The following is a 24,167-nucleotide window of genomic DNA, read 5'->3' as shown; positions in this document are numbered from 1 at the left end:
TCCACCACCTCCATGGGCAGTTGTTCCAGCACCTGATCATTCTTTCTGAGAATAAATTTTTTCCTAATATCCCTACGCAGTCTCCCTACGCTGAGGCATTTTGTCGGCGAAGCCACCACCCCTGTGGCAATGAGTGAACTGGTCTCTGATCACCACGGGACTGCTTTTGGAGCACCAGGAAGTGAAATGAAAAGCTCAGAGCATGTTGTTTGGCATCACAGTACTTACACCAATCATCCTTCATGTTTCTAGTGTATCTACAATGCTTATTAAAAACTGGAGGGAGGAAGAATGACCAAATATCAAGTGATGCTCCAAGGAGTGGAAAGATGTATACAGACGTACTGTTTGGTAACTGGACGGTAAGCATAGAGACTGGATGACAGTACCAATTTTTGAAAGATTTATAAAGTGCCATAGAAAACAGAGGAGTTTAAACTAAAATGTAGCAAAGACTTAAGAACCATGGTTAGCTTTACACCTTATGTGCACTTTCACTGAGGTCAGTGACACTTCACTGTGGAAAGCGAAAGAGGTGTGCAGATCCCTGCCAGACTGAGCCTGATGGTCTCTCTGGGGCTGGAGGCAGGGGCTGCTACTTAGTGGATGTACAAGCTGAGGCTTCAAGGGCAGCTCTGAGCCCTGAGTGAAAAGTAACATTCACAGCCGTTGAGCAGTCCTGGCCCTCTTCCTACACCTGCAGTAGATGCTGCGTGGCTCCAAACTCGTACCTGCAGTCCCACAAGATGACTGACACTGGCTTACCAATGGCTAAGAGAAGTAAGCACAGCCGGATTTTTCTGTAGAAGCACTTTTGAGAGCTTTAGCAAACAAACCAATTGACAGACCGGGGCCGAGAGAGCGCTGAGTGCGGTGGGGCGGCCCCGGAGGGGAGGGAGCGACTGCCTCGCTCCGCCGGGCGGGCGCGGCGACGGCCGGGAGGCGTTGCGGGCGAGGTGGGCGCCGTACGAGCGGAGCGGCCGGGGCAGAGCCACAGGCTGGGCGGCGGTCGGGGGTGGTGCCACGGGCAGCGCGGCGCAGGGCGGCGGCCCCGCAGCGCGGGCGGGCGGCAGGTGGGAGCGGGCCGCGGCCGGCGGTGAGCGGAGCGGGGCGGGGAAGGGATGGGCTGCGCGCCCAGCATCCACGTCTCGCAGAGCGGCGTGATTTACTGCCGGGACTCGGACGAGTCCAATTCCCCCCACCAGACCACCACCATCTCGCAGGGTGCCTCCACCCTGCACGGCCTCTTCGTCAAGAGCGACGCGGCCGACTCCATCCCCGCCGTCCTCGCCTACCAGAGCCGGCAGCAGCCGCCCTGCTCCGGCCCCCGCCGCAGGGAGTCCAGGGCGCCGCGCTGCTGCGGCATCGAGGCGGAGACCCAGACCAGCAGCTCCAGCCTCAAGGTGAGCGCCGAGCGGAGCGCGGTGGGAGAGCCGCCCCGCCGCTGGGGTGCAGCTGTCCCCGCTGACTCACCGCTCCCTGCAGAGCCCCGGGGCTGGGAGCTGCGCGGCCGGAGGGGAAGGGCTGCTCCCGGCGCTGCGGTGGGTGGCGGGGAGCGGGCGTCCGGGAGAGGTCCACCGGGTTGGTTCTCCTCAGAGAAACGCGCCTCCTGGGTGCTGAGCTCTTCCCTTCCTCTGTCGGTCAGAACGAGCTGTTGCCGTCCGCGGGAACTCAGCCGTCCTCATCCTCCGCACGGCCGGCAGCCTCACGGCTCCGGCAGCGGGCGGACAGCGGTCGTCTGACGGCTCCGCTCCGAGCCGGCGTGGCTGCGGCGGCGGCCGGCGGTTCCGCGGTGAGCGGGCGGCCGAGGGGCTGCTACGGGATGGTGCACTGACGGACTCACCGCGCGCTGCCGGCGTCGTGGGATACCGGTTTCCCTGCGAGTTGTCTGTAGGGTTCTGTTTTGCAGCGTCCCGCTCCAAAACTTGCTCACAAAACAAGCGGTGTGGTGATCCCAGCGGCACCCCAGAGTGCTCCTCCTTTATTAATAGAGCCAGGTATCGTGCCATAGAGTCATTCTCTGGGATTAAATAGATTGTAGTACTCGGTTATAATTAAGAAATTAGGAGATTAGGTAAACTTAAAATATACTCTGTAATTAAAAAAATCAGAGAACATCTAATGAAAACATAGGCTAGGTCACAGAGAAAAAGAACAACCGAAACAACTGAACCCACTTCAACCCATGAAGTAAAAAAAATACTGAATTTGTTGATTTCTTTAATTATTTTTTTTCTCCTCAGAGTGGGATGGGATGCTTCTTGAGATAAACCACACCTTTTTAAGGTGCAGAATAAAATAACTGCACAAAATAGACATCATTGCACCGTTCTTTAAGTTGAAATCTGGAAGGAGGGTTCTGAAAGTGGTAGCACCATTTCTTGTTCCTAGGGACTGTTTGTACTTTGTTGACATTTTTACTGTTACACCACTTGCTCTTGTAACCAAATGTACTTGTCAGCTTTCTGGTTGTCAGAAGTGAACGTATTTCGGATGTTTCTTAGCTTCGTAATTGGGCACCCAAATGCCACTGCTTCAGCGTTTTGCACAGTGTGGGAACCCATGCATGGGGAGATGGTGCTTCTATTCAACTAAGAACTGCTCCAGTGACGCAGTGGAAATGTTTCTATCTTACGTGCATTGAGATCTGTAAAATACTTTGCGCCATTTTAAAACCAAGTCAGAGCTCCCAGTTTTTGCCACCGTTCCTCCCAGTGTTTCCTCTGGGATAATATGTTATTTTGTGACCAAAATGAGGTCCAGATATTACAGAACTATCACAAGGGCAAAGTAATATTTAAATAAAAAACAAAAGGGCGTGGAACTACAGTTCTTCAATTAGATAACAAAATTTACTAACATTTGAAGAAGTTTTCTTTATTTTGGTAGAGAATATGTGTCTAGGAATACCTGAGGGCTTCAGCTGCTTCAGAGCTTGGTTGCATGTATTGGCGGTGTCGAAATGTTATCTAAGTATTTAGGCAAGGAAACAAACACAGGGGTCAGATGGCTGGTAAATTGATATAATATTCCAGTTGTGTAACTGATTGGCCCACTTAAGCCATGCTGTTTCATTTGTCTTCATTTTCTGCTCTAAACTGTTCCCTACTTGTTTACACAATCGAGTATTGCATTATTTGCATTTGAACTTATAGAATGTATTAAAACTGGTCCACATCACAGTATTAACCTGGCACTGAAAGAATCATAGAATCATAGAATGGCCTGGGTTGAAAAGGACCACAATGATCACTGAGTTTCAACCCCCTGCTATGTGCAAGGTTGCCAACCACCAGACCAGGCTGCCCAGAGCCACATCCAGCCTGGCCTGGAATGCCTCCGGGGATGGGGCATCCACAACCTCCTTGGGCAACCTGTTCCAGTGCGTCACTGTAATACACTGTAAAATATCACTTGTCTCTTACAATGTCTTGCCTAAACTTTAGATTTTAATTTAATTCTATATAACCTGTTCTTGCTGGGGAGAGATGTGTTTTAGAAAGATAATTTGTTTCACTCTTCTTTCTTTCATTAAAAAGTTGAGTTGTTCCAGCCATTCAGATGTGTTGGTCGCGTCCTGCTTATAAGGTTGTGAGTAGTCGTTTTGTATTTTGTTCAAGGAACAAATGTACTGTTCAAGGAATGTTTGAACATTGTGTTGAGAGACGTGGTTTAATGAGAACTATTGGTGATGGGTGGATGGTTGGACTGGGTGACCCTGTGGGTCATTTCCAACCCTAGTGATTCTATGATTCTGATTTCTAACGTGAGTGCGTGGCTTTGTGGATCTCAGAACCTTGCTTACAAACACCTGCAGATCAGCTGACAGAGAAGTTAAGTGGACTTGCTGAGTATTACAGATGGTAGAGATGATAGATTGTGTTAGATGAGTCTGCACTGTAATTTGAAATAGGACCCCCAATTTGAGGTTCCCAATCATGCTGTACTATTAAAATACTTGTGCACAAGCACTGAAGTGAAAAACTACCATCCCTTGTCCATGTTTAATTCTTAATAAAACACGTGCTTGATGTATTAGCTATGGCCAACTGATAATCATAGTGTACATTGAAACCACTGCAGACAGTAGGTGTAGTCTTCTGTGATGAGTTGACGGCAACACTAAATCCTACTTGCAAACAATGCAAACAGTATCATGGCATTTTGGTCACAACAACCCCAGGCAACACTACAGGCTTGAGGAAGTGTGGCTGGAAAGCTGCCTGATGGAAAGGGACCTTGGTGTACTGATGGACAGTCGGCTGAATATGAGCCAGCAGTGTGCCCAGGTGGCCAAGAAGGCCAATGGCATCCTGGCTTGTATCAGGAATGGTGTGGTGAGCAGGACTAGGGAAGTCATCCTGCCCCTGTACTCGGCATTGGTGAGGCCTCACCTCGAGTACTGTGTTCAGTTTTGAGCACCTCAGTACAAGAAGGACATGGAGGTATGGGAGCAGGTCCAGAGAAGGGCAACGAGGCTAGTGAAGGGCTTGGAGAATCAGCTCTATGAGGAGAGGCTGAGGGAGCTGGGGCATGTTTAGTCTGGGGAAGAGGAGGCTGACGGGAGACCTTATTGCTCTCTTCCAGTACCTGAAAGGTGCTTACAATGGGAGCAGGGCTGGTCTCTTCTCACTGGTGGCAGATGACAGGACGAGGGGAAATGGCCTCAAGTTGCGCCAAGGTAAGTTTAGGTTGGACGTTAGGAAACACTTCTTTACAGAAAGGGTGGTTAAACACTGGAATAGGCTCCCCAGGGAGGTGGTTGAGTCACCATCCCTGGATGTGTTTAAAAACTATTTGGATGTGGTGCTCAGGGACATGATTTAGCAGAGGGTTGTTAGAGTTAGGGTAGTATGGTTAGGTTGTGGTTGGACTTGATGATCTTTGACGTCCTTCCCAACCTGAGCAATTCTATGATTCTATGATTCTATGGCAGCAAACTGTTAACATCTCAAACATTTCATTGGCCTTTATAAATATATGATGCACTTAATTTGCTTAATTGAAGGCTAACACTGAGTATGAGGTGATACCGAGTGAATAATGGTTGCTTGATCCATTGCCTAAATATCGCCAGTTTTGAAGTGCAAAAATACCAGCTGTTTAGCAGGAAGAAAAGGCTTCCTGGACGTTTCTTTGGTGATTTGAAAAGATAATTAAGTATTTCCACTGTAGGACTTCTAAGAATGCAAATGCATATTTTTATTATGTCCAGTACAGATCTTGAGCAAAAGTATGTGCATAGATAGATGCTTCATACACACTGCGGTACTTAAGCATTGGCCAGAGGACTACAAGAACAAAGAAACAATATAGATCTTCTCACTAAAACATAGCAACAAATGGGAAAGCAAAACAAACAAACAACTCCACAGTCTTTCACTGATTGATTACTTTATCCTCTTCTTGAAATGACAGGAAGCTTCTTTGTGGAAGAGAAAAATGTGTTTATGAACCTCCCATGGAAGTTGTCGCAGTAGAAATAGCTTTTGACAATTCTTAGGCATTTCCATATCAAAACAGAAACAAAGCTCAGGAATAATAAGAAATGAAATGGACCAGTATCTCTAATATTGGTTCATGAGAGAAGACCTTATTGCTCTCTTCCAGTATCTGAAAGGTGCTTACAGCGAGAGCGGGGTTGGTCTGTTCTCACTGGTGACAGGACAAGGGGAAATGGCCTCAAGTTGTACCAGGGTAAGTTTAGGTTGGATATCAGGAAAAACTTCTTTACAGAAAGGGTTGTTAAGCACTGGAATAGGCTCCCCAGGGAGGTGGTTGAGTCATCATCGCTGGATGTGTTTAAAAACCATTTGGATGTGGTGCTCAGGGACATGATTTAGCGGAGGGTTGTTATAGTTAGGGTAGTATGGTTAGGTTGTGGTTGGACTCGATGATCTTTCAGGTCTTTTCCAGCCTGAGCAATTCTATGATTCCATGATTCTATGTTAAGTTCTGATGCAGAAGCACTGAAGAGATGATCCTCCTCAGTATCTCAAGCACCTAGCTCTTCTGACTTACTTATTTATGATTGTATTTTACTGGGGAATATCAGACATGATGCAGCTGTCAGTTACAAAGCTGAGGACATCAAAGTGCTATGGAGAGCACTGAGAAGCCCGGGTACAAAGTTGTCCCACGGTCCACAGGCCCTGGTGGAATGCAGTCCTATGCACTGTCTTGATCTAAAGTGCGTTTCTTCTCTTTAAAGAAGTATCATATCCAAGAGTGCAAAAAGTCTATACTGTACTGCCGGCACTTCTTGCTTTGTTTGAACTGTACTACTGTGTAACTACTGGCTGGTAGAATGTTCTGTAGAACGTGGGACATGTTAAACACAGAGTAAGCTTGAAAAACAACGCTCTAGAAAACACTAGGAGAAGCTGTCCTGCTCTGTGACTCGGCATGACAATCAGTTCACAACTTGATTTGACATCTAAGACATCACAGTTCTCTTGAACATACTGTGGGACTGCAGGGCTTGGAAATGAAAATTAGGGGAGATCCGAAAAGTGTTGGTATGTTGGAGCTATGTAGCAGTGCAGGCTATTTTCATTTTAGCCCAGCTGGGCTGTGAGAGGTGCTGGCTGGAATAACTCTTGCCAGAAGAAAACGTTGCTCATTGAGAAGTACTTTCCTTGGACTAAGCCCAGACTTCTTGTATGGGCACACCGAAGTGACTTTTGCAAAGACTTGTCGGTCCATATTTGACCTTTTGATTCCTCCTTAACAAGTGCTGTAGTTGTACTCTTACACGCTGACAGTGGAAGCGTGTAGAGAGTGTGTAGAGTGAAGTGTTACAGAATGGAGAAAACAGTGTCGTCAGAAAATAGGCTGCTTGGCAAAGGAAAGAGAGCAGTCTGATAGGATAAATTTTCTTGGCATTGAGTCACACAATGTTCTGGACTTCCAGACCTATTCTAGGTGATAGACATTTCTATGATTTTATATAAAACATGCCTTTTGTTGTTGTTGTTGTTTCTTTGTTTCTTTTTTCCTTAGCTGGCATAGGAAATGTGTTGTAAAACTGTAAGAGATCAATTTGACTCAATCATTTGGACACAGAATCAACAGTCATTTCCAGATGACTACACCCCCATAGGTCTTTCAGAGCCCAAGGTAACCGAGTAATAGTAGCACCTGTTTCCTACTTTGTACCATTTGCTATGTGCAAAATAAGACTTGGAGGCTTTATTGTTTGAGGAGCCTGATTTGGATCATTTGCCAATTTCTAATACCCCATGACAGCACTGAACACAGAGGAGAGGGATTTCAAACTGACCACACAGGTGAAAGAAATAATGCAAACTGAGATGCTATTCAGTACATCCTGAGAATAATGCGTGTTCTTGGGATGTAGAAGGTAAACTTGAATCCTTGCAGTTGATAATATCTTTCAATTTCTGCGTGCTTAATAATTGCTAGGGTGTCATACAGAAAATGGGTGCATCATCTCCCCTCTTCTCTCCTTGAGGAGAGGAATAACCTAGCAAGCTATATCATTCCAAGTGGTGGATTGGTTTAGAAAGTGAAGTAACTCAGCAGTTGTAGGCTGTACATCTAAACCTCACACCTGCTCTGCAGGTACTCTAACCCAGAGCATAAGTGCCAAACAGCTAACACAAACACTTCCTTACAGAGAGCTTCTCGACATCTGTCATCGATTTGCCCTATTGCTGTAATGAGCGTCTAGGTGCCAGACTCTCTGCTGTGTTTAATCGTCTTGAGGGTTTTCCAACTTCTCTGTGTTTATTTCAGGCAGGTTGCTGTACCTCTTCTAGTTCCATGGGTATGAGTGGTCCTAGATCAGGTAGCTGCACACTCAGGAGAATAAGGAATTGGTGAGAGTGAGTAGTGAGGCAGATGCAACATGGAGCCAGGAGTGAAAAAGCAGCCATGCTTTGGGCTACGTTTTCCTCTGCTGTCACCTGAAGTGCTGACAGATTCCAGGGTATTTTATTTTTGTAGACCATTCTCTGCTTGTATTTCCTGGCTACCTGTTGATCTCTTCTCCTTTTCCAAAGGCTCAGCTCTGTCTCAGTAAGGGACTTATTTAGTGAAGTCCAAAGTGAAGGATGCATGTTATCTGTGAAACTTGTAGATGTTTCTTTAATGTACGTGTAACTTTTCTGAAATTTCCTTTGACGAAGGCTCTATGCACCTGTGTGGTTGCTAGGAGATAGCATTTGAAGTGTTTTGTGGTATAGCAGAGTTTGCCTCTTTTGGGGGATTGTTGTCATGGGAACCAGGCCCAGAATTTTCTGGACTTCAAAATAAGTCAATGGTAGCCAGGTTGTGGCTTCAGAAAATCAACTGTCGCCTTCACAGAGGTATAAATAAACATAGAGCTCATTGTGGTATGCAGCATGTGTGCTTAAGGTGCACTGTGTTGTGGTTGAGGGCATAAGTTTGCAGCAGTGAGTTCTACACAGTGATACATCTCTTGTGTGTTGCTGTCTCCCTCTGGCCCCATTTAGGAGCTGCATTTCTAGCCCAGCAAGGCACCTGTCCTGCAGGCCTCGCTGCTCTGTGGGACGGTGTTTGGAGGCAGTTCTTAGAGGCCACGAAGTACAGTGAGCTCATCCTGTAGGAGCTCCTGCTTCTCCCCGAAACACTGGGATGCTGTGGGCTTCTGGACTTTGAGCCACTGTTGCTTCTGGGTGAGGGAAAGGCACGTTGTTACCTGTAAGTGAGACAGAACACTGCACAGCCTTTTGGAGGCACTGCCTAGCACAGGTAACTCTCCTCATGTGAGAAAAGCAGCTGGACCAGCACTTGAGATTTGTTGTTCCCTCACAGGTCAACCATTTGTGTCAACTACTGCTTCAGCATTCTGCATCCAGTTATCCATACGCTTCTTTCTCACCCATATTGTCAGCTGTAAAAGGAAAAGATGCGTAAATGATATTCTGTTCCTTTAGGTTACCTCTGTTTCTGTACTCTGGAAAAAAATCCTATGTTCCTCAACCTACTGATTTGCCCATCAGGCACCAAATATTTTGTATCTTCAATATAGAAGAAGAACTGAGATTTATTGCAGCCTGTCAGCTAAGAGGTGCTACTTTAGAGGCAGTCTCAAGCATGAAACTCTTGATAATAACTTGATTAATTCCTTTGAAAATACAAAAGTAATTTTGTAGATTCACAACTTGTTGATTTCTTGCCCTGGATTCCTATTGCCTCTTAAAAAGACAGCATTCTTTCTAAAGGGGGTGGGAAAATCAGGCCAGTGTCAGGTGGTTTCGTAGCATGGAAGAGAGAAGCAGAGGTTGCCGAGATGTGGGCCACTACGACTGCAGCGCACCAAATCCCAAGTAGGTTCACAGGGATTCCACAGAAACACTGTTTCTTCCTTGTTCCTGTGAGTTTATTGAGTGTGAACATGTGCATAAATATTACAAAATTATATTTAAATGAGAAATCCAAAGAAGTGGCTGTTAATTCAGAGTCCGTGCTTTAGCAGTTGGTAATGTCCACTGCGAGGTGGAGGAATGAGATGAAATGGGCAGAAGGGAGCTTTGCAGCTGTGTAACTATTGGAAAAGAAGCTATTGAACAGCTGTTTATAAGCCTAGGACAAACTGTGCCCACAGCCAGTTTGCCAGTTTTACAGCCAGAGCTGTAACCTGTTAGATTTAATTACAACTTATTTGTTTATTTTTGGAGGAGCACTGTCTGACTTCCTTCTTATTTTACAAGGATTTTAATCAAAATAGTGGTATACTTACCAGTGACACATGGTCTAGTACTGTTAAAAAATAAGCTTAGTTTAATGTGGAATTGGGCATGGGGCCTATTAACTTAACTTTGGAGCTGCTTCCAGCACTCCTTTTTTTCCTTTCTATGGAGGTCAGCGATTTTGCTACAAGAGCAGCAAAAAGGCTTTCTGTTTCCCCCATTACTGGTGTAAACAGCTTTTGGAAGGCACTGTGAACTTGAAAGTTGTCAACAATCATTCTTGCCTTGTAGTTATGGTTGGTAATCATTGCATCTGATTAAAAACCACAACTCACCAAGCCATTGTAGGGCCAGAAAACCACGGAGTCTCTTTCAGAAGAGTGGAAAAAATGGAACTTAAAATTTCCTGTTCATTTTCAAAGTGAAGCAGATTTCTTTTGAAACTCTGGCAGAAACTTTCCGCAGAGTTGGTGATAATATAGCAGTTAGGCTACCTTCTGGAGAACAGGCACTCACATTCTGTCCTCTGATTTCAAAGAATGTGTCCCTTGCCTCCCGAAGCTCTGACAAGAGTGGATTTCTCCTGTATGTCTGAGACAGCTTCCCTGAAATCCACCATTTGCAAAGAATTCTGTCCTGCTTATTCACTCGTGTCACAAAGAAAAGAGATACCTAAGCAGTTGCTTAATTACTTTGGAAAAGGGCACAGACTTTCAGGAGAAAGTGTTATGTTCTGTCTCAGAATAAAACTGTTCAGATGCATTAAATAGTTAGGGCTGTGCTCATGTTCTGTACAGCGTTGTGACTTGTGGAACCAGTGAGTTAATTGATGCAGGGCACCTTTCTGCAGCCTATCTTCAAGCTACTTCTCTTTACCTCAGAGAAAGCAGTGAGGGAAACCAGGATGACAGACAGTCTAAGAAGGTCTCATTTCCTAAGTTCTTGCAGACTTGGTGAGGTGGGGGCTTGTAGAGGCAGTGCTGAGCAGGACAGCCACAGCATCCAGTGAGCACTGCCTTTAGGGAAACTGAAGGACCTGGGGAGGGGTTTGTAGAATCACAGAATGGTTTAGGTTGGAAGGGACCTGTAAGATCATCTAGTTGCAACCCCTTTGCTATAGGCAGGAACACCACCCTCTAGACCGGGTTGCTCAAAGCCCCAACCGTCCTGGCCTTGAATGCTTCCAGGGAGCATCCACAGCCTCGCTGGGCAACCTGTTCCAGTGTCTCACCACCCTTATAGTAAAGAATTTCTTCTTGATATCTAGTCTAAATCTACCCTCTTGCAGTTCAAAGCTATTTCCCCTCATCCTCTCACTACATGCCCTTATAAAATGTCCCTCTCCAGCTTTTCTTCAGTTACTGGAAGGCCACTATAAGGTCTCTTCAGAGCCTTCTCTTCTCCAGGCTGAAGAGCCCCAACTCTCTCAGCCCGTCCTCATAGGAGAGGTTCTCCAGCCTTCTGATCATCTTCATGGCCCTCCTCTGGACCCACTCCAACAGCTCCATGTCCTTCTTGTGTTGAGGGCTCCAGAACTGGACACAGTACTGCAGGTGGGATCTCAGGAGAGCAAAGTAGTGGGGCAGAATCACCTTTCTCAACCTGCTGGGTTGGAGGCTCAGAAAGGTCAGCAGGACACTACAGAGCATGAAGATGCTGTGGGTGCTTGGAGGAGAGATGGCAAAGATCTGAGATTGGTTAAAGCCTTTCATACTTTTTTTCCCTGAGTACATAAGAGTAATGACAAATGACAGATCTTGGGCTGCCCAGACCTCAGAGTCAGAGGATTTGGACTGGGGGAGCACTTACTTTCCATCTGTGATCAAGGAAATTGTAAGGGAACAGCTGTAATAGCTCAGTGCTCCTAAGTCCACAGGCACTGAGGAGATTTGCCCCAGAGTACTGAAGGAATCAGTGGATGTTATAGCTGAACCCCTCTTAACAGTTTACTTAAAGCTGTGGGAGTCTGGGGAGGTTCCTGCTGGCTGGAAGGTAGCAAGCATTATACCCAGCTTCAAAAAGAATGTGGGAGAAGACCCAGAAAATTACAGACCTGTCAGTCCAACTTCTGTCTCTGGATAAGTTATGGAGAAGATTGTCCTGGAAGATACTGAAAGACATTCAAAGAACAAAACTATTATCAGGCGTAGCCAGCATGGGTTAGTGAAAACCCTACCTTAGCGATCTGGTTTCCTCTGTGATGAGGTCTCCCACACAGTGGATGAAGGGAGGCAGCAGCTGTAGTCTTTCTGGCTTTTAGTAAGGCCTTTGATATTTCCCTCACAGACTCCTCCTGGACAAATTGTCCCACTGTGAGATAAAGAAGTTCATGCTGCCTTGGGTGATGAAGTGGCTTGATGGCAGAGCACAAAGGGCTGTAGTGAATGGGGCTACATCTGGTTTGCTGAGAGTCACCAGCTGTGTCTGGTGTCCATTCTAGGTCCTGTCCTGTTGCACATTTCTGTCAGTGGTTTGGGTGCAGGACTGGAGGGCACCCTCAGCAAGTTTGCTGATGACGTTAAAGGGGGCTTTTGCCTCCCTGGAGTGAGCAGCCTTGTAGAGGCATCCAGAGACACTGGAACACTGGATAATCATCATGAGCATGAAGTCCAACAAAGAAGAATGCTGGGTGCTGTACACAGGCACAAATGGGAGACAAATGGGGAGCAGCTCAGCAGGAGGGGACCTGGGCATGCTGGTGCCAGAAGCTCAGCCTGAGCCAGCAGTATGCCCTGGCAACCAAGAGGCAAACTGGACCTTGGAGTGCATTAGCACAGCACAACCACACAATCAAAAGAGGTGACTCTCACTGTGTTCAGCGTTGGTGCGGCCTCACCTAGAATACTGGCTGCAATTCTGGGCTCCACGGTATAAGAAGGGTGTTAAGGTCCTTGAAAATTTCCAGAGGAGGCAATAAAGCTGGTAATTGGAAGACATGAAACACTTCCTAGTGAGGTGGCTGCACCACATGGATGTTAGTGTTCAAGAGGCATGGACAATACCATCAATAAATGCTGTAACTTTCGATTAGCCCTGAAGTGGTCAGGCAGTTGGACTCGATATCTTTGAAGGCCACTTCCAACTGTTCCATTCTGTTCCATTCCATACAAAGCAGGATGTAATTGTTCAAAAGAAAATCAGTTCGTCTAGTTCCCAGGTTAGGGCATCTGTGGAAGGACCATCTATTACAGGGTAGAAAAGGCCTGGATTTAGATGTAAGCCAGAGGTACTGGGGCTGAAGAAGCATGTGGGAAGGAAAACGTTTTGGGGAAAAGATTTTTCCTGGTGTCACTGACTGCTGATGACACCTGGAAGTCCTGAGCATGTCAGAACTTAGATATTCTCAAACAAATCTTACATCAACGCTACAAGAATGTAGTGTGCAACTCATTGCTGAGAAGTTTGTTTTATAGTGGTCATCTTAAAAATGCTACTTCTGAAGGGTTTTTTTTTGTGATTTTCTTAAGGTATTTCTAAAGCCATTGAGTTACACAGCTGTTTCAATGCAAGAGGGAATTCAGGATTCACTGTTGCCTGAAGTCATCTAAATAGTCTGGGCTTTTTCTGTGTTTTTATTTTTCCTCCTCCACAATGATATAGGGCTACTAAATCCATGTTATCTTGTATTTGAGAACAAGACTATCTATCAACTATCTATCAATATCTATCAAGTATCTAATATTTATCCACACAGGTTGCAGGCTTCTGATCAGTCTGTTTGGAAGATGTACGTTTTTGAAAGTCTTTTTCAAAGTATTTTTTCACTGGAGTAGTGCACCAAGCAAACCATCCTGCTTTACTGTAGTATCATGATACCTGGGGGAAAAGTGCTGGTAGCTTGATCACTGCTTTTACAGAGGAAAAGCAGCTTACTGCGAGGTCTTGTTGACCTAAAGAGAGCTTGACAAAAAGGAAAAAAAAGGAAAGAAAGTAAACAAGTCAGGCATAGGGATGAAATTTGTAAATATGGAGATACTTCTGGTACAACTTTGTGAAATGACTGCTGTGTTCCAGCATGAAGGTTAACGCAACCTTTTAGCTCTGTGGGAATGAATTTGATTTTAGTGTCAGCTTTTCTTTGAAAAGTGACTTTGTATTAATGTCACTTTATCTGGTGCAATATTTTCTCTGATGTATTCTGCTCATTTTGGTGACCTTTTACTATGTTGGTCCTTCAGGTGAGCTTGGAGTGAGCAACAGACCTTGTTTACTGCACCATTAGTCGAATTGTTCTCATTCCAAAACGATATTTTTTTGCTAATGCAATTGAAAACAATAGGTTTGATAAATATTGGTAAGGTCACAAGCTGGAGGGAGGCAAGCAAGATATGTGACAGTTTTAACATACACTTAGAATTTCATAATTGCAAGTTATGGTTTTGGAACTGTCAGATTTCTTTCAGGCAGGCAGCAAGCTTAGTTGTTTAACTGAAGTACTCAGGTGTGAAGTCAGATGCTTAAGGAAGTCAAATATATTAACATTAGCAATAAAATAAAAACCAGGGAGCTGACCAGTGTTACATTCAGCTGTAAAGTGCGAGGATATTGCATGACCTCTAGTAAGATCCTGCAGCAGATTATGTCTGTGTGATGCTCTTGGGTCCTCATTAATTTATGGGAAACAGAGTTCTGTATTTCTCTGTGTTCCTGGGTTTTGCCATCATAATTAACAGTTTGTCCAGGCAAATCCTTACAGATTTAAGAGGGAAAAAAAAAAAAAAAAAAAAAAAAAAAAAAAAAAAGCAGGTGGCAAGAAACTCTTAAAAATAGTTCAAACCAAAAGTTCTAGCCTCCAGGCTTAAATTTGTCTCTTTCCTAGTCTGTCAACCTGGAAGATTCCTTTGTTGTCTCTTTGCAGATATGTGTTATCTGGAACAGCTGATACACACGTAGATCTTTTTTGGCCCTCTGGCATTTCAGTGGCTTAGGAACTATCCATACAGTTCAAAGAGTTCAGTAATGAATCATCTTCAAAGGAGAGAATCTTTTTAATCTTTTTCATGGGTTCCACCAAATTTATACAAGAGACTATTTTTAGATCAAGGACTTTTTTTTTTTTCTTTTTTTTCCTTCCTTTTTTTTTTTTTTTTTTCTTTTTCTTTTTTTACCCTTAGGACTTAAAGGCATCTGTGGCCTTGCATAAGATTTGAAAAATCTGCTGTTCTGAAAGTAGGCTTTTCAGGGCCATCCTTTCATGTTGACACTATTGTTATTTTTCGTTTAATTGCAAATAGTCTGCAGATAGCTTAAAATTTTGAAGGGCTCTGTATTTCTATAGCTTACATGTAAACCAGAGAAGACTGGTTCCTTGTATTGTGAGTGCAGATGTCTGCCTGTGACAGGGTGGTACTTAACTACCATGCTCATGTTTATTCCCTGATGTCAGTATATGATGCAGTTTATCTGTCCAAGCCTGAGATACACTTGTGTTTACAACTTGGTGCTTTATGATACACATGCAGTTTTGGAATATAGCTGGTTAAATATCGAGTGAAGAGTTATCTTTAACATACCCTTGTTTTATTTTTGAATGTAAGTAGTATAGTTGTACAGGATCTGCTGTGACAAAATGGAGGAGAGTGCAAGCAGTTTTCTGTCAGTTTCAAGGTATTTCATTTGTGTAATCAGTGTTTTGAAAGGATAGTAGTGGTATATACGATCATAGAAACATAGAATCACCTAGGTTGGAAAAGACCTCCAGGATAATCCCATCCAACCATCTACCCATCACCAATATTTCCCACTAAACCATGTCCCTCAGTACAACATCTAAATGTTTCTTGAAAACCCCCAGGGACAGTCGTTTTTGAGTTTGAGTAAGAACTATCTACCCTTACAAGATACTGTCATCAGGCACGTTTAGGAATACTTGAATGGTAAAGTAGAGCAGTCAGCAGGACAAGGGGAAATGGCTGTGAACTTGAGCATAGGAAGATGCACACCAATATGTGGAGGAACTTCTTCACAGTGAGGGTGTCAGAGCAGGAAGGTTTTGGATTCTCTTCTCTGGAGATATTCAAGACCCACCTGGATGCCTACCTGAGCAGTCTGCTTTGCAGCGGGGTTGGACTTGATGATCTCTGGAGGTCCCTTCCAACCCCTACAATTCTGTGATTTGTGATTCTGTGCATTTCAAAAGCTTAGGTGAGAAATCAGGTTAAATTTGATTGCAGACATTCATTTTTGAGAAGGTTTAATAGGTAAGAGAGCTAGCTTTCTGTCTGAACACCAGAAAATCAAGAAGCCAAATGTAATTATCTTTTTAAGGTGCTTGTCAAAGAATACTCCAGAATTTTTTTGTGTATCAAGTGCCCATGTGCAGAAATGTGCAATTTGTACACGGAGGGCCAGATTTGAAGTTCACCACGTTAGGATCCAAATCTTGCTTCTAGAAAGACTCCACTGGCATCAGTGAGATGAAGACGGTCTCTTGCAGAGAAGAAGATGGCAATGGGTAAAAGGCTATCCAGATTTTCTGAAAATGTCAACATATTTCACTTTTCGTTCTGTGGAAATTGATGAGTGGACCTTGATATCTTCTCTTCTTGTTAATGAGCAGTCATGGTCCAAAATCACTTACCTCCTACATAGCCCTTATCTGTTACAGCTGTAGCTAGTAGCTGCTCTGGGAAGTGTGGCATCTCCAAATACCTTGTTCCTAATTCTCCCTTCTAAGTCTTCAACATTTGTTAATGAGCAACGGAGGCAGTGGCAAGCCATCAGTGCTGTATTCTATCTAGCTTTACATGAGCTGGAGATGTCACCAGTTCATTCTTTCAATACAAGAGGATATTCTGCCTTTTTTCTTTTCTTTTCTTTTTGATGATGGCAGATCCTTTTGTATGTTTGCTTAGGTTGGGTAAGCCATTTTCTGGTATCTGCACTCCAGTTTTTGTGGTTGTTCTTTTGTCGTTGTTGATCTTATTTTTTCATTTTTCATTTGACCAATTGCAGAGGTGTTACTGCTGCTGAGAATAGGATCAAAACTGGATACTTTTAAATGTGTGAGCTTCTTAGTTCTTTCTGGTCACAGTTCAAATCCTGTGTCTACTCACTGCCAAGCCTTTGCAATTATTTGATGATCAATTACTTTCTCACTCCAGAGGAGTTCTGCCTCTTTATTCCAACTATTACAGAAGTGGTGAGTATCAGGCAACAGATCTTATCCTACCAGCTTGTATGCCATGAACAGCATCAGACAGGACAATATCATGTCACAGATATGTGGCTTAAAACAGTACTGTCATTACTGACCATTACAGGATTGAGCACAAAAGAGGGATGATAATCTTCCATGCATCCTGTCTTAACTCCTTCCAAATTTTTTGCTGCTTTTCTGCTCAGAAATTTGCTTGGCAAGTGACTTGCTTATGGGAAATGGACATTGCATGGAAATATCACTTCAAAAACAGAAATACTTCTGAGATAAAATTTTGGAAATAAGTGTGAGGTCAATCAAAACTTAGTAAAATTAACCACAGGTTTTTTTTTATATATACTTATATAAAAATGTGCACCTGAATTACTGTATCTACAAAGGCCTTACTTCTGGTGGCTGGGAAAATCCAGCTGAAAAACTTCCATCTGTCTGGCAGTGCTAACTAACTTAAATCATTTCATGCTGCATCTGGGAGGTCCAAAGAAATGTTATCATGGAGATACACACATTCATTTTAAACCAGCTTTACACTGCCACAGCTTGAGGCTTAATGATTACAGCTGCATCAAGTGTGAAACAGACACCGGGAAGCTGGTATATCCAGCATGGAAACTGACACGCTTCAGCAGCACTGAGTACACCTAATTACTGCCCTTTGGTGAATGATCTTGAGCTTGGAAGCAGAGGACAGAGCTCAGTTCTTGCTGAGACACAGTCATCCTTGTGCTAAGGGGCCTGACCGGGTGTCTAAATTTCCCAGTTGTGTCACCCCTGTAGAGAACAACCAAGTGTGCATTTGACAGATGGATCAGATCTAGCTAGAAAGGCCCACTAGTTCCACAGATGAGATTGTTCTGCTTGTTGCTGCTACTGCTCTTCATTTGGTGACTTCAAAGTTGGGCCAATAGGCTGCTGCTCAATCCACTGTTGTTTTGCTTCTTTCCATGGAGAGCCTAGTCATATGAGGGAAGCATGTGAATGGTTATCTGATGTCAGCAACAGAAATGGAAAGTGACTGACAGTAGTGTGTGTTCTGTATTCATGAAGACTGTACTGCTTTGTGCTGTACACATTTCAGTGATAAGTAATCTCAGAAGGAAATGTCTGCAGTCTACCTTTCAAGAGTAGCACAGGCAATCATTAAACCAAGCCATCTTAAATAAGATACATGTTCTTGCAGCTGTTTCATTTTCTCAGAAAATCAGTCTTTTCACTAGAGCCCATTTATAAGCCCTTAAAGTATAATTGTCCTATTTCTGTACTCAGTTACAGCATCTTCACTAGTCTTCCAAGGATAATAAAATAATTTGTGATGGCTACCAGCGGAATTAGTTTCTTCATGCTATAATCTAGTTACTTGGACCTGCATACATTTTCATTGCAATTACAGCAAGTGTCTTATGCACCAAAGGAAAAATTCAGTTGAAGTCTCTTGCGTGCATGAGAAATGGAGGGACAGTTCTTACCTGCTAAGTGCATAGGTGAGGTTTCCATTCTGACATCATGTTTTCACTTTCTGAATTCGTTAAAGTGATTGATAACTGCAAAATCATAAGTTTTATTAACTGCTGAAGTAAAGAAGCCTTTTATGTAAAGTAAGTTCAGGAGTTCAGGACTCAGAATTCTGAGATGGCCTGATGTCTTTAATGCTGTGACCTTTGGCTCCTCTGAGATGTCTGGCTGCAGAGAGAGTTCCTAATTTGTAATCATGTATGTATCATAAATGAAATTAAAATACCGGGGTGGGAGACAGCTTCTTTATTATTATTTTTTAGGGGCAAAGCATATAAGGATACTTCTTGGGCTCCTGCCATAAAGTCACACACAAAAATGTTGGTTATTACGAATTTGTTCCAGCAGAACTTCTGCAGGAAGAACTGTATCTGCAAATATATGTTCCTCTTCACTGGAAGCTGTGAGAGGAAATGGATCAGAAGAAACTTCTAGAACAGGAAATATTAACCATAAACCAGTACTCAGACATTTATATGGAAATGGTACTTTTTCAGCAATATTCGTGTTTCCATTCTGCTTTTTTGTTAAATTGACCCTGAAATGGGTCAACACTGCACCCTTACGTAAGGTCTCTACAGTTCTCATCACCAGGAAAATGACTTCTCACCTTTCTCACCCTTAATGCTAACTTATTTTGGATTCCTTTCCCAAGGCCTCCTAAAATCAAGTAATGGTCATAATTTGGAACAGAGCAGCAGCACTCGCCTTTCTGTAGGGGAACAAAAATCAATAGCCAAGATGTACATAAATGTTGTATCAAGGCCATTTTTAGACTTCGAGAAGCAAACTTCCACTCTTCAGTGTCTGCAGGATAAAGTAACCATGCTGGCTGTTAAATTGCCTTAAAGGCTGTTAAAGCCATTGTCTCAGACCTGCTGGAGATCTAGAAATATGTTGATTCACAGAAACCTTGAAAATGAGACCTTTTATCTAACTTGAGAACTTGAAATGGCTTTGCTTTATTGGCAGAAATGGCTGTTTCTGTGAAAAATATAATAACTGATACGTGATCCAGCAGTGTGGAAGGCCAGCCGCATCCTGGGCTGCGCCAGAAGAGAGGTGACAGCAGGGAGAGGGAGGTGGTTGTCCACTCTGCTCTACTCACATGAGGCCCGACATGCAGTACTGCATCCAGGCCTGGGGCCTCCATGCAAGAAAGGCATGGAGCTGTTGGAGTCCAAATTATTTCCTGAGGTACCGTCAGTTTCCAAAGAAGTTAAGAAATTGTCAATGAAATATCATTGACATAAACGGAGGGAAACAAGCTTCCAGGAGGGCAGAGAAAGTTATTTGGGCAACCGCAGATTCATCGTGTTGTCAGGCATAGTAAAAAGCAGTGCCAGAATTCCTAAAGACATTGTGTTACATCCAACAGAAGATGCAATTCGCTATAATGTTATTAAGCTTACTGGGTCAGTCTAATGTGAGTGCTGATAAAAGCAAAGAGATTTTTCTAAAGAAAGGAAAGTTAATAACCTTCTAGGTTTCTGGAAAGAATTTGTGTTATCAAAGGCAAAGGTATTCAGAAAACTACAGCAAATGGGATAAAAGTAACTTAGGTAAGGTGGCGGAGAACCTTGAGGGCACAGTAGTAGAAATCGACTGAAATTCAGACAGTATGAGGTGCTGCACTGTGCACTTAGGTTTGCTGCTGTTTGTTGGAAGACTCTTGGCTGAATATAACAGAAAAATCAGAGGTGACCTGAAGAGAGAGTAGCAGGTTTTAAAAGTGAAAGGAAGTCTCTCTTCTTCAGAGTGGTGTCCCAGGACTTCGGTCAAGTAACGTCAGAGATGAATACAAGCAAGCTTTTCCAAAACTGATGAGATTAAAGGGATTATAGAAGATGACTTCCTACAGTTGCAGGGACCTGCTGTCTGACTGGGTAATCTTTTCTTGAAAATGCATTTGACTTCACATAGCAAGTTTCTGTTAAAGTTCAAATGCTTCTTGTGAAATAAAAGAGACATTGAGCTGGGGGCCTCCTAACAAAATGTGTCACGAAATATCTGTAGTTGTTACGGTCATTGAACATAAAAAGGTCCTTTGAGGTCATACATGAAAGTCAGACTGGCTCACTGATCACATCTCTGGAATCCGCATGATGAAACGATAGTGCAGTAGGAAAGCTGAATTCTCCACACTGAGTAACACAGGAATATCATTGGTTATTTCAGTTGTGGTATTACAATTCTATTAGTACTGCTCACTGCAGAATCTGGGTTTAAAGTCTTCAGAGTCACATAACACAATCTGAACAAGAAATTTCCACATTCACAACTCCTCCCAGTGAAGCAGCACTTTTCCTCTGTGCTCCTTTTTAGACCTTTATAGTGACACAGAGCTAAACAGCTGTTCTATATTTAGCTGCCAGACACAGGTTGTAACCACCTCAGGGTTGTTTAAGGATTCTTCCAAGTGCAATGACCCTGTAGAAATGTAAGTCCAGCCACTGCTCTGGTTTTTCCAGTCAAGCTGGATGGTTCTACTGGTGTGCTTAAATATCTTGCTAAGTTAGGCTTCAGTGAAGGGCAGGATTGCAAATGCATAATAGCAGGTGTAATGAATCAGATCAAACTGCCAAGCTAATATTCTATCTCTCAGAATGGTCTACACTGGATATTAACGTAAGATGAAGGCAAGCTCATGGTACCTCCTGCAGCCACTGTTGACCACAAAGTACAGAGATCTCTTAAATACATAGAAGTCATTTTTTATTTATTCATCCTCAAAAGGTATGACGTATATTTTCAGTGTCTCCATGAGCCCAAGTCTTGTGTTTTATGGAACACTAACTCCTTTTTGTATTTATAGATATAAAGCGGGGCACAGTCTGATGTATTTTGTAACTTGTAGTCATAGAATCCTAGAATGGGTTGGGTTGGAGGGGACGTCAAAGATCATCCAGTTCTGTACCCTCTGCCGTGGACAGGGTTGCCAACCACTAAATCAGTCACCAGCTCAGGCTGCCCAGGGCGCCATCCAACCTAGCACTGAACCCCTCTGGGGATGGGGCATCCACAGGTTCTCTGGGCAGCTGGTGCCAGCACCTTGCCACTCTCTCAGTAAAAAAAAATTCCCTGACATCTAATTTAAATATATCCTCTTTCAGTGTAAAACCATTCCTCCTTGTCTTATCACTACCTACGTGTGTAAAAAGTTGGTCTCCCTCTTGCTTATAAACTCCAAGTATTGGAAGGCTGCTATCAGGTTGCCCTGGAGGCGCCTTTTCTCCAGACTGAACTAACCCAGCTCCCTCAGCCTTTCTTCATAGGAAAGGTGCTCTAGCCCTCTGATGATCTTTCTGGCCCTCTTTTAGACCCACTCCAACAGCTTTGCACCCTTCTTGTGCTGGGGGCCCCATCCTGGACACACCCGATCCCATAATCTGTGTCTTTGATAAAGATGTAAAAGAGTACTGTCCCAAGACAGACCTCTGGGGAACACCACTCATCACTCATCTAGACCTGCACATAAAGCCATTGAGAACAATCCTCTGGCTATGACTATCCAACTAATTCTTTATCCATCAAACAGTCCAGCCTTCAAACCCATGTCTCTCCAATTCTTAGATAAGAATGTGGTGTACGAACATGTCAAAAGCTTGCAAGTGTCAAGGTAGATGACATCAGTTGTCCTAATTGTCTAGTGTCCTAGTTGTCTAATGATGCTGTCACTCCATCACAGAATGCCACCAGACTGATAAGGCACAATTTGCACTTGGTGAAGCCTTGCTGGCTCTTGTGGGTCACCACCTCATCCCTCATGTGCCTTAACATAGCTTCCAGGAGTATTTGTTCCATGATCTTCCCAGGCACAGAGGTGAGGCTCACCGGTGTGTATTTTCCTGATTTTTCCTTTGTTCCTTTCCTTAAAAATGGAACTGATGTATCCCTTCTTCCAGTCACTGAGAACTTTGCCTGATAGCCATGATTTTTCAAATATGGTGGAGAACAGCCTGAAAGCCACATCAGTCAGCTCCTTCCGGGCCATGAGATACGTATCCACGTATCAGAGCCACAGAGACTTAAGCACATTCATTCTCATTCTTGAGAATTCAGAATTTATGCACAAGTAGCTCTTCAGTGGAGCTATGTGTAATACTGACTCTAATCCACTAAAATGAGGAAATGGTACTTGAATAAAAGCTTTGTTGCCGAACAGTTTGTCAGTAAATTGGTACTAAAATCTTCCATGGCTTTCATGGACATGATTTCTAGATAGAGGTGGTTGGTAATTTGCAGAACTTGTATTGATATATTGCAGAGGAAATTAATGTTCTTTTAGAGTTCCTAAATGTACATAGTTCCTGCTGTTACTAGTTACTTAACTCTGAAAAAAAAAAAAGAATAAGAATAAAAAAAGCTAAGCATTTGGATTATGCTACCTCTTTAATCATACAAGAAATCCCTTTTGTCTACAGTCACTACAGTGATAAAGTAAAATCAAACACATTGCTGCACTGACTGTGGTGCATAGAATTTCAGTGTACATTACATTCAAGGTACTTAATATATTAAAGATAATTAATTTATCTTTAAATTAATTAAAGATAGCCAGCTGCAAATATTCTTTACAGAGAGAACGTGTGGCGGTTAACACTGTATTCAGCAGCCAGAACTTCTGCTTTTAACTCTTAGGCATGGAAGTTCAGACGCTGTATGTATGCTGGAGACATTTGTTGGAGAACTGCCTTTTGCTATCTGTAAACAGTATAACAATATAATGTGGGTTTTTTTTCTCTCTCAGTATTGTGTTGGGTGATTTGCATCTTATGTCCTAATGATGGACAGTTCTAGTGACGGTCTGAAGTGATTGTACTCTGCTCAAGTGGCTGTCAGTACATGAAAACTGAAAACTCCGTAGGACATTGTTCTGGGAGTGACACTTGAGTATGGTTCTGTTTCTCCTTGTTAGGAATAGAATAAAATATCAAAGAAGTCTTTTTCAGAAAGCTTTCAATGATTTCCCCCCAGTATGTGAAAATAATGCTGAGTAATACAGAAACTATTATTGCTTATTGCTTAAGTAATAATTTGCTCCAGTGCAGCAGGCTAGCTCGGGGCTATGTAATTCCTTCCTTCTATACTGTTGCAGAGCTTATTTGAATTGTAGCTGCATGCAGAAGTTAAATCTTAACATTAGATGCTATTCCTACCAGTATTTGCATGAGTAGAGTATGGATGGTGAAATTAGTATGACTGAATTCTGGTGTTTAAGACTGGGTAGTTAAGTTTCCAGATTTGTAAGACTGGGTAATTAACTTTCCAGGCTTATCAGGGCACTTCTTACTTTTTGCATCTGCTGCTCCCTGTTCTTCTGAGTCAGATTTTCCCCTTCTTCTGACCACTTCATTTGTACCACTAAACCCAGCTTGTACAGATGTTACTTCCACTTTTTGTCTTTCTTTGGGTAGGTTTGTAGGATCAGTCAATCCGTGTTCCCTATTGTATGGGGTATTACAAAAATAAGAGGTGAGCTTTCCCTCTGTGATTTATAACCTAAATAGATGAGACAAGTTTCATGAACACTTTAGTCTTGAATGACAAAATGCTGGTCTTGAGTAACATCCATGCAGTGAACCACCCATGCCATTAGATGATTCACCAGGGAGCAAGGCATTGTGCACTTCCCAGGAGGTGATACATGAATGTCAGTATTTGACATCTCTTAGATTCACACACTACTGCGGCTGTCTGGATTATCTGCAGTGGTTTTGTCAAAGTTAAAATAGAAACTTAAAAGGAATTAAATGTGATCAAGCATTATTCAGTCAGTATGCCAACTTCTGAGTTGTTTATTTTGATGAGAAATGTGC

The 24,167-nt window shown here is 43.3% G+C and overlaps 1 protein-coding gene across 6 annotated transcripts in view; it reads left to right on the top strand.

Moving 5' to 3' along the window:
- The window catches only part of PDE8B (phosphodiesterase 8B), an 80,982-nt gene that overhangs the window by 4,053 nt on the left and 52,762 nt on the right, over positions 1-24,167 (top strand). For 4 of the 6 annotated variants that reach the window (XM_004937329.5, XM_040656093.2, XM_040656092.2 and 1 more), the window contains exon 1: positions 890-1,403. The exons of the other annotated variants lie outside the window; for them this stretch is intronic. In XM_004937329.5, the coding sequence (XP_004937386.2) occupies positions 1,122-1,403 (282 nt within the window). In that variant the 5' untranslated portion in view covers positions 890-1,121. Of the gene's footprint in view, positions 1-889; positions 1,404-24,167 lie in introns of those variants that run through there. 6 annotated transcript variants of the gene reach the window in all.

Source organism: Gallus gallus, chromosome Z (genome assembly GCF_016699485.2).
Source record: "Gallus gallus isolate bGalGal1 chromosome Z, bGalGal1.mat.broiler.GRCg7b, whole genome shotgun sequence".
NCBI lineage: Eukaryota > Metazoa > Chordata > Aves > Galliformes > Phasianidae > Gallus > Gallus gallus.
This window is presented reverse-complemented; position numbering and strand designations above follow the sequence as displayed.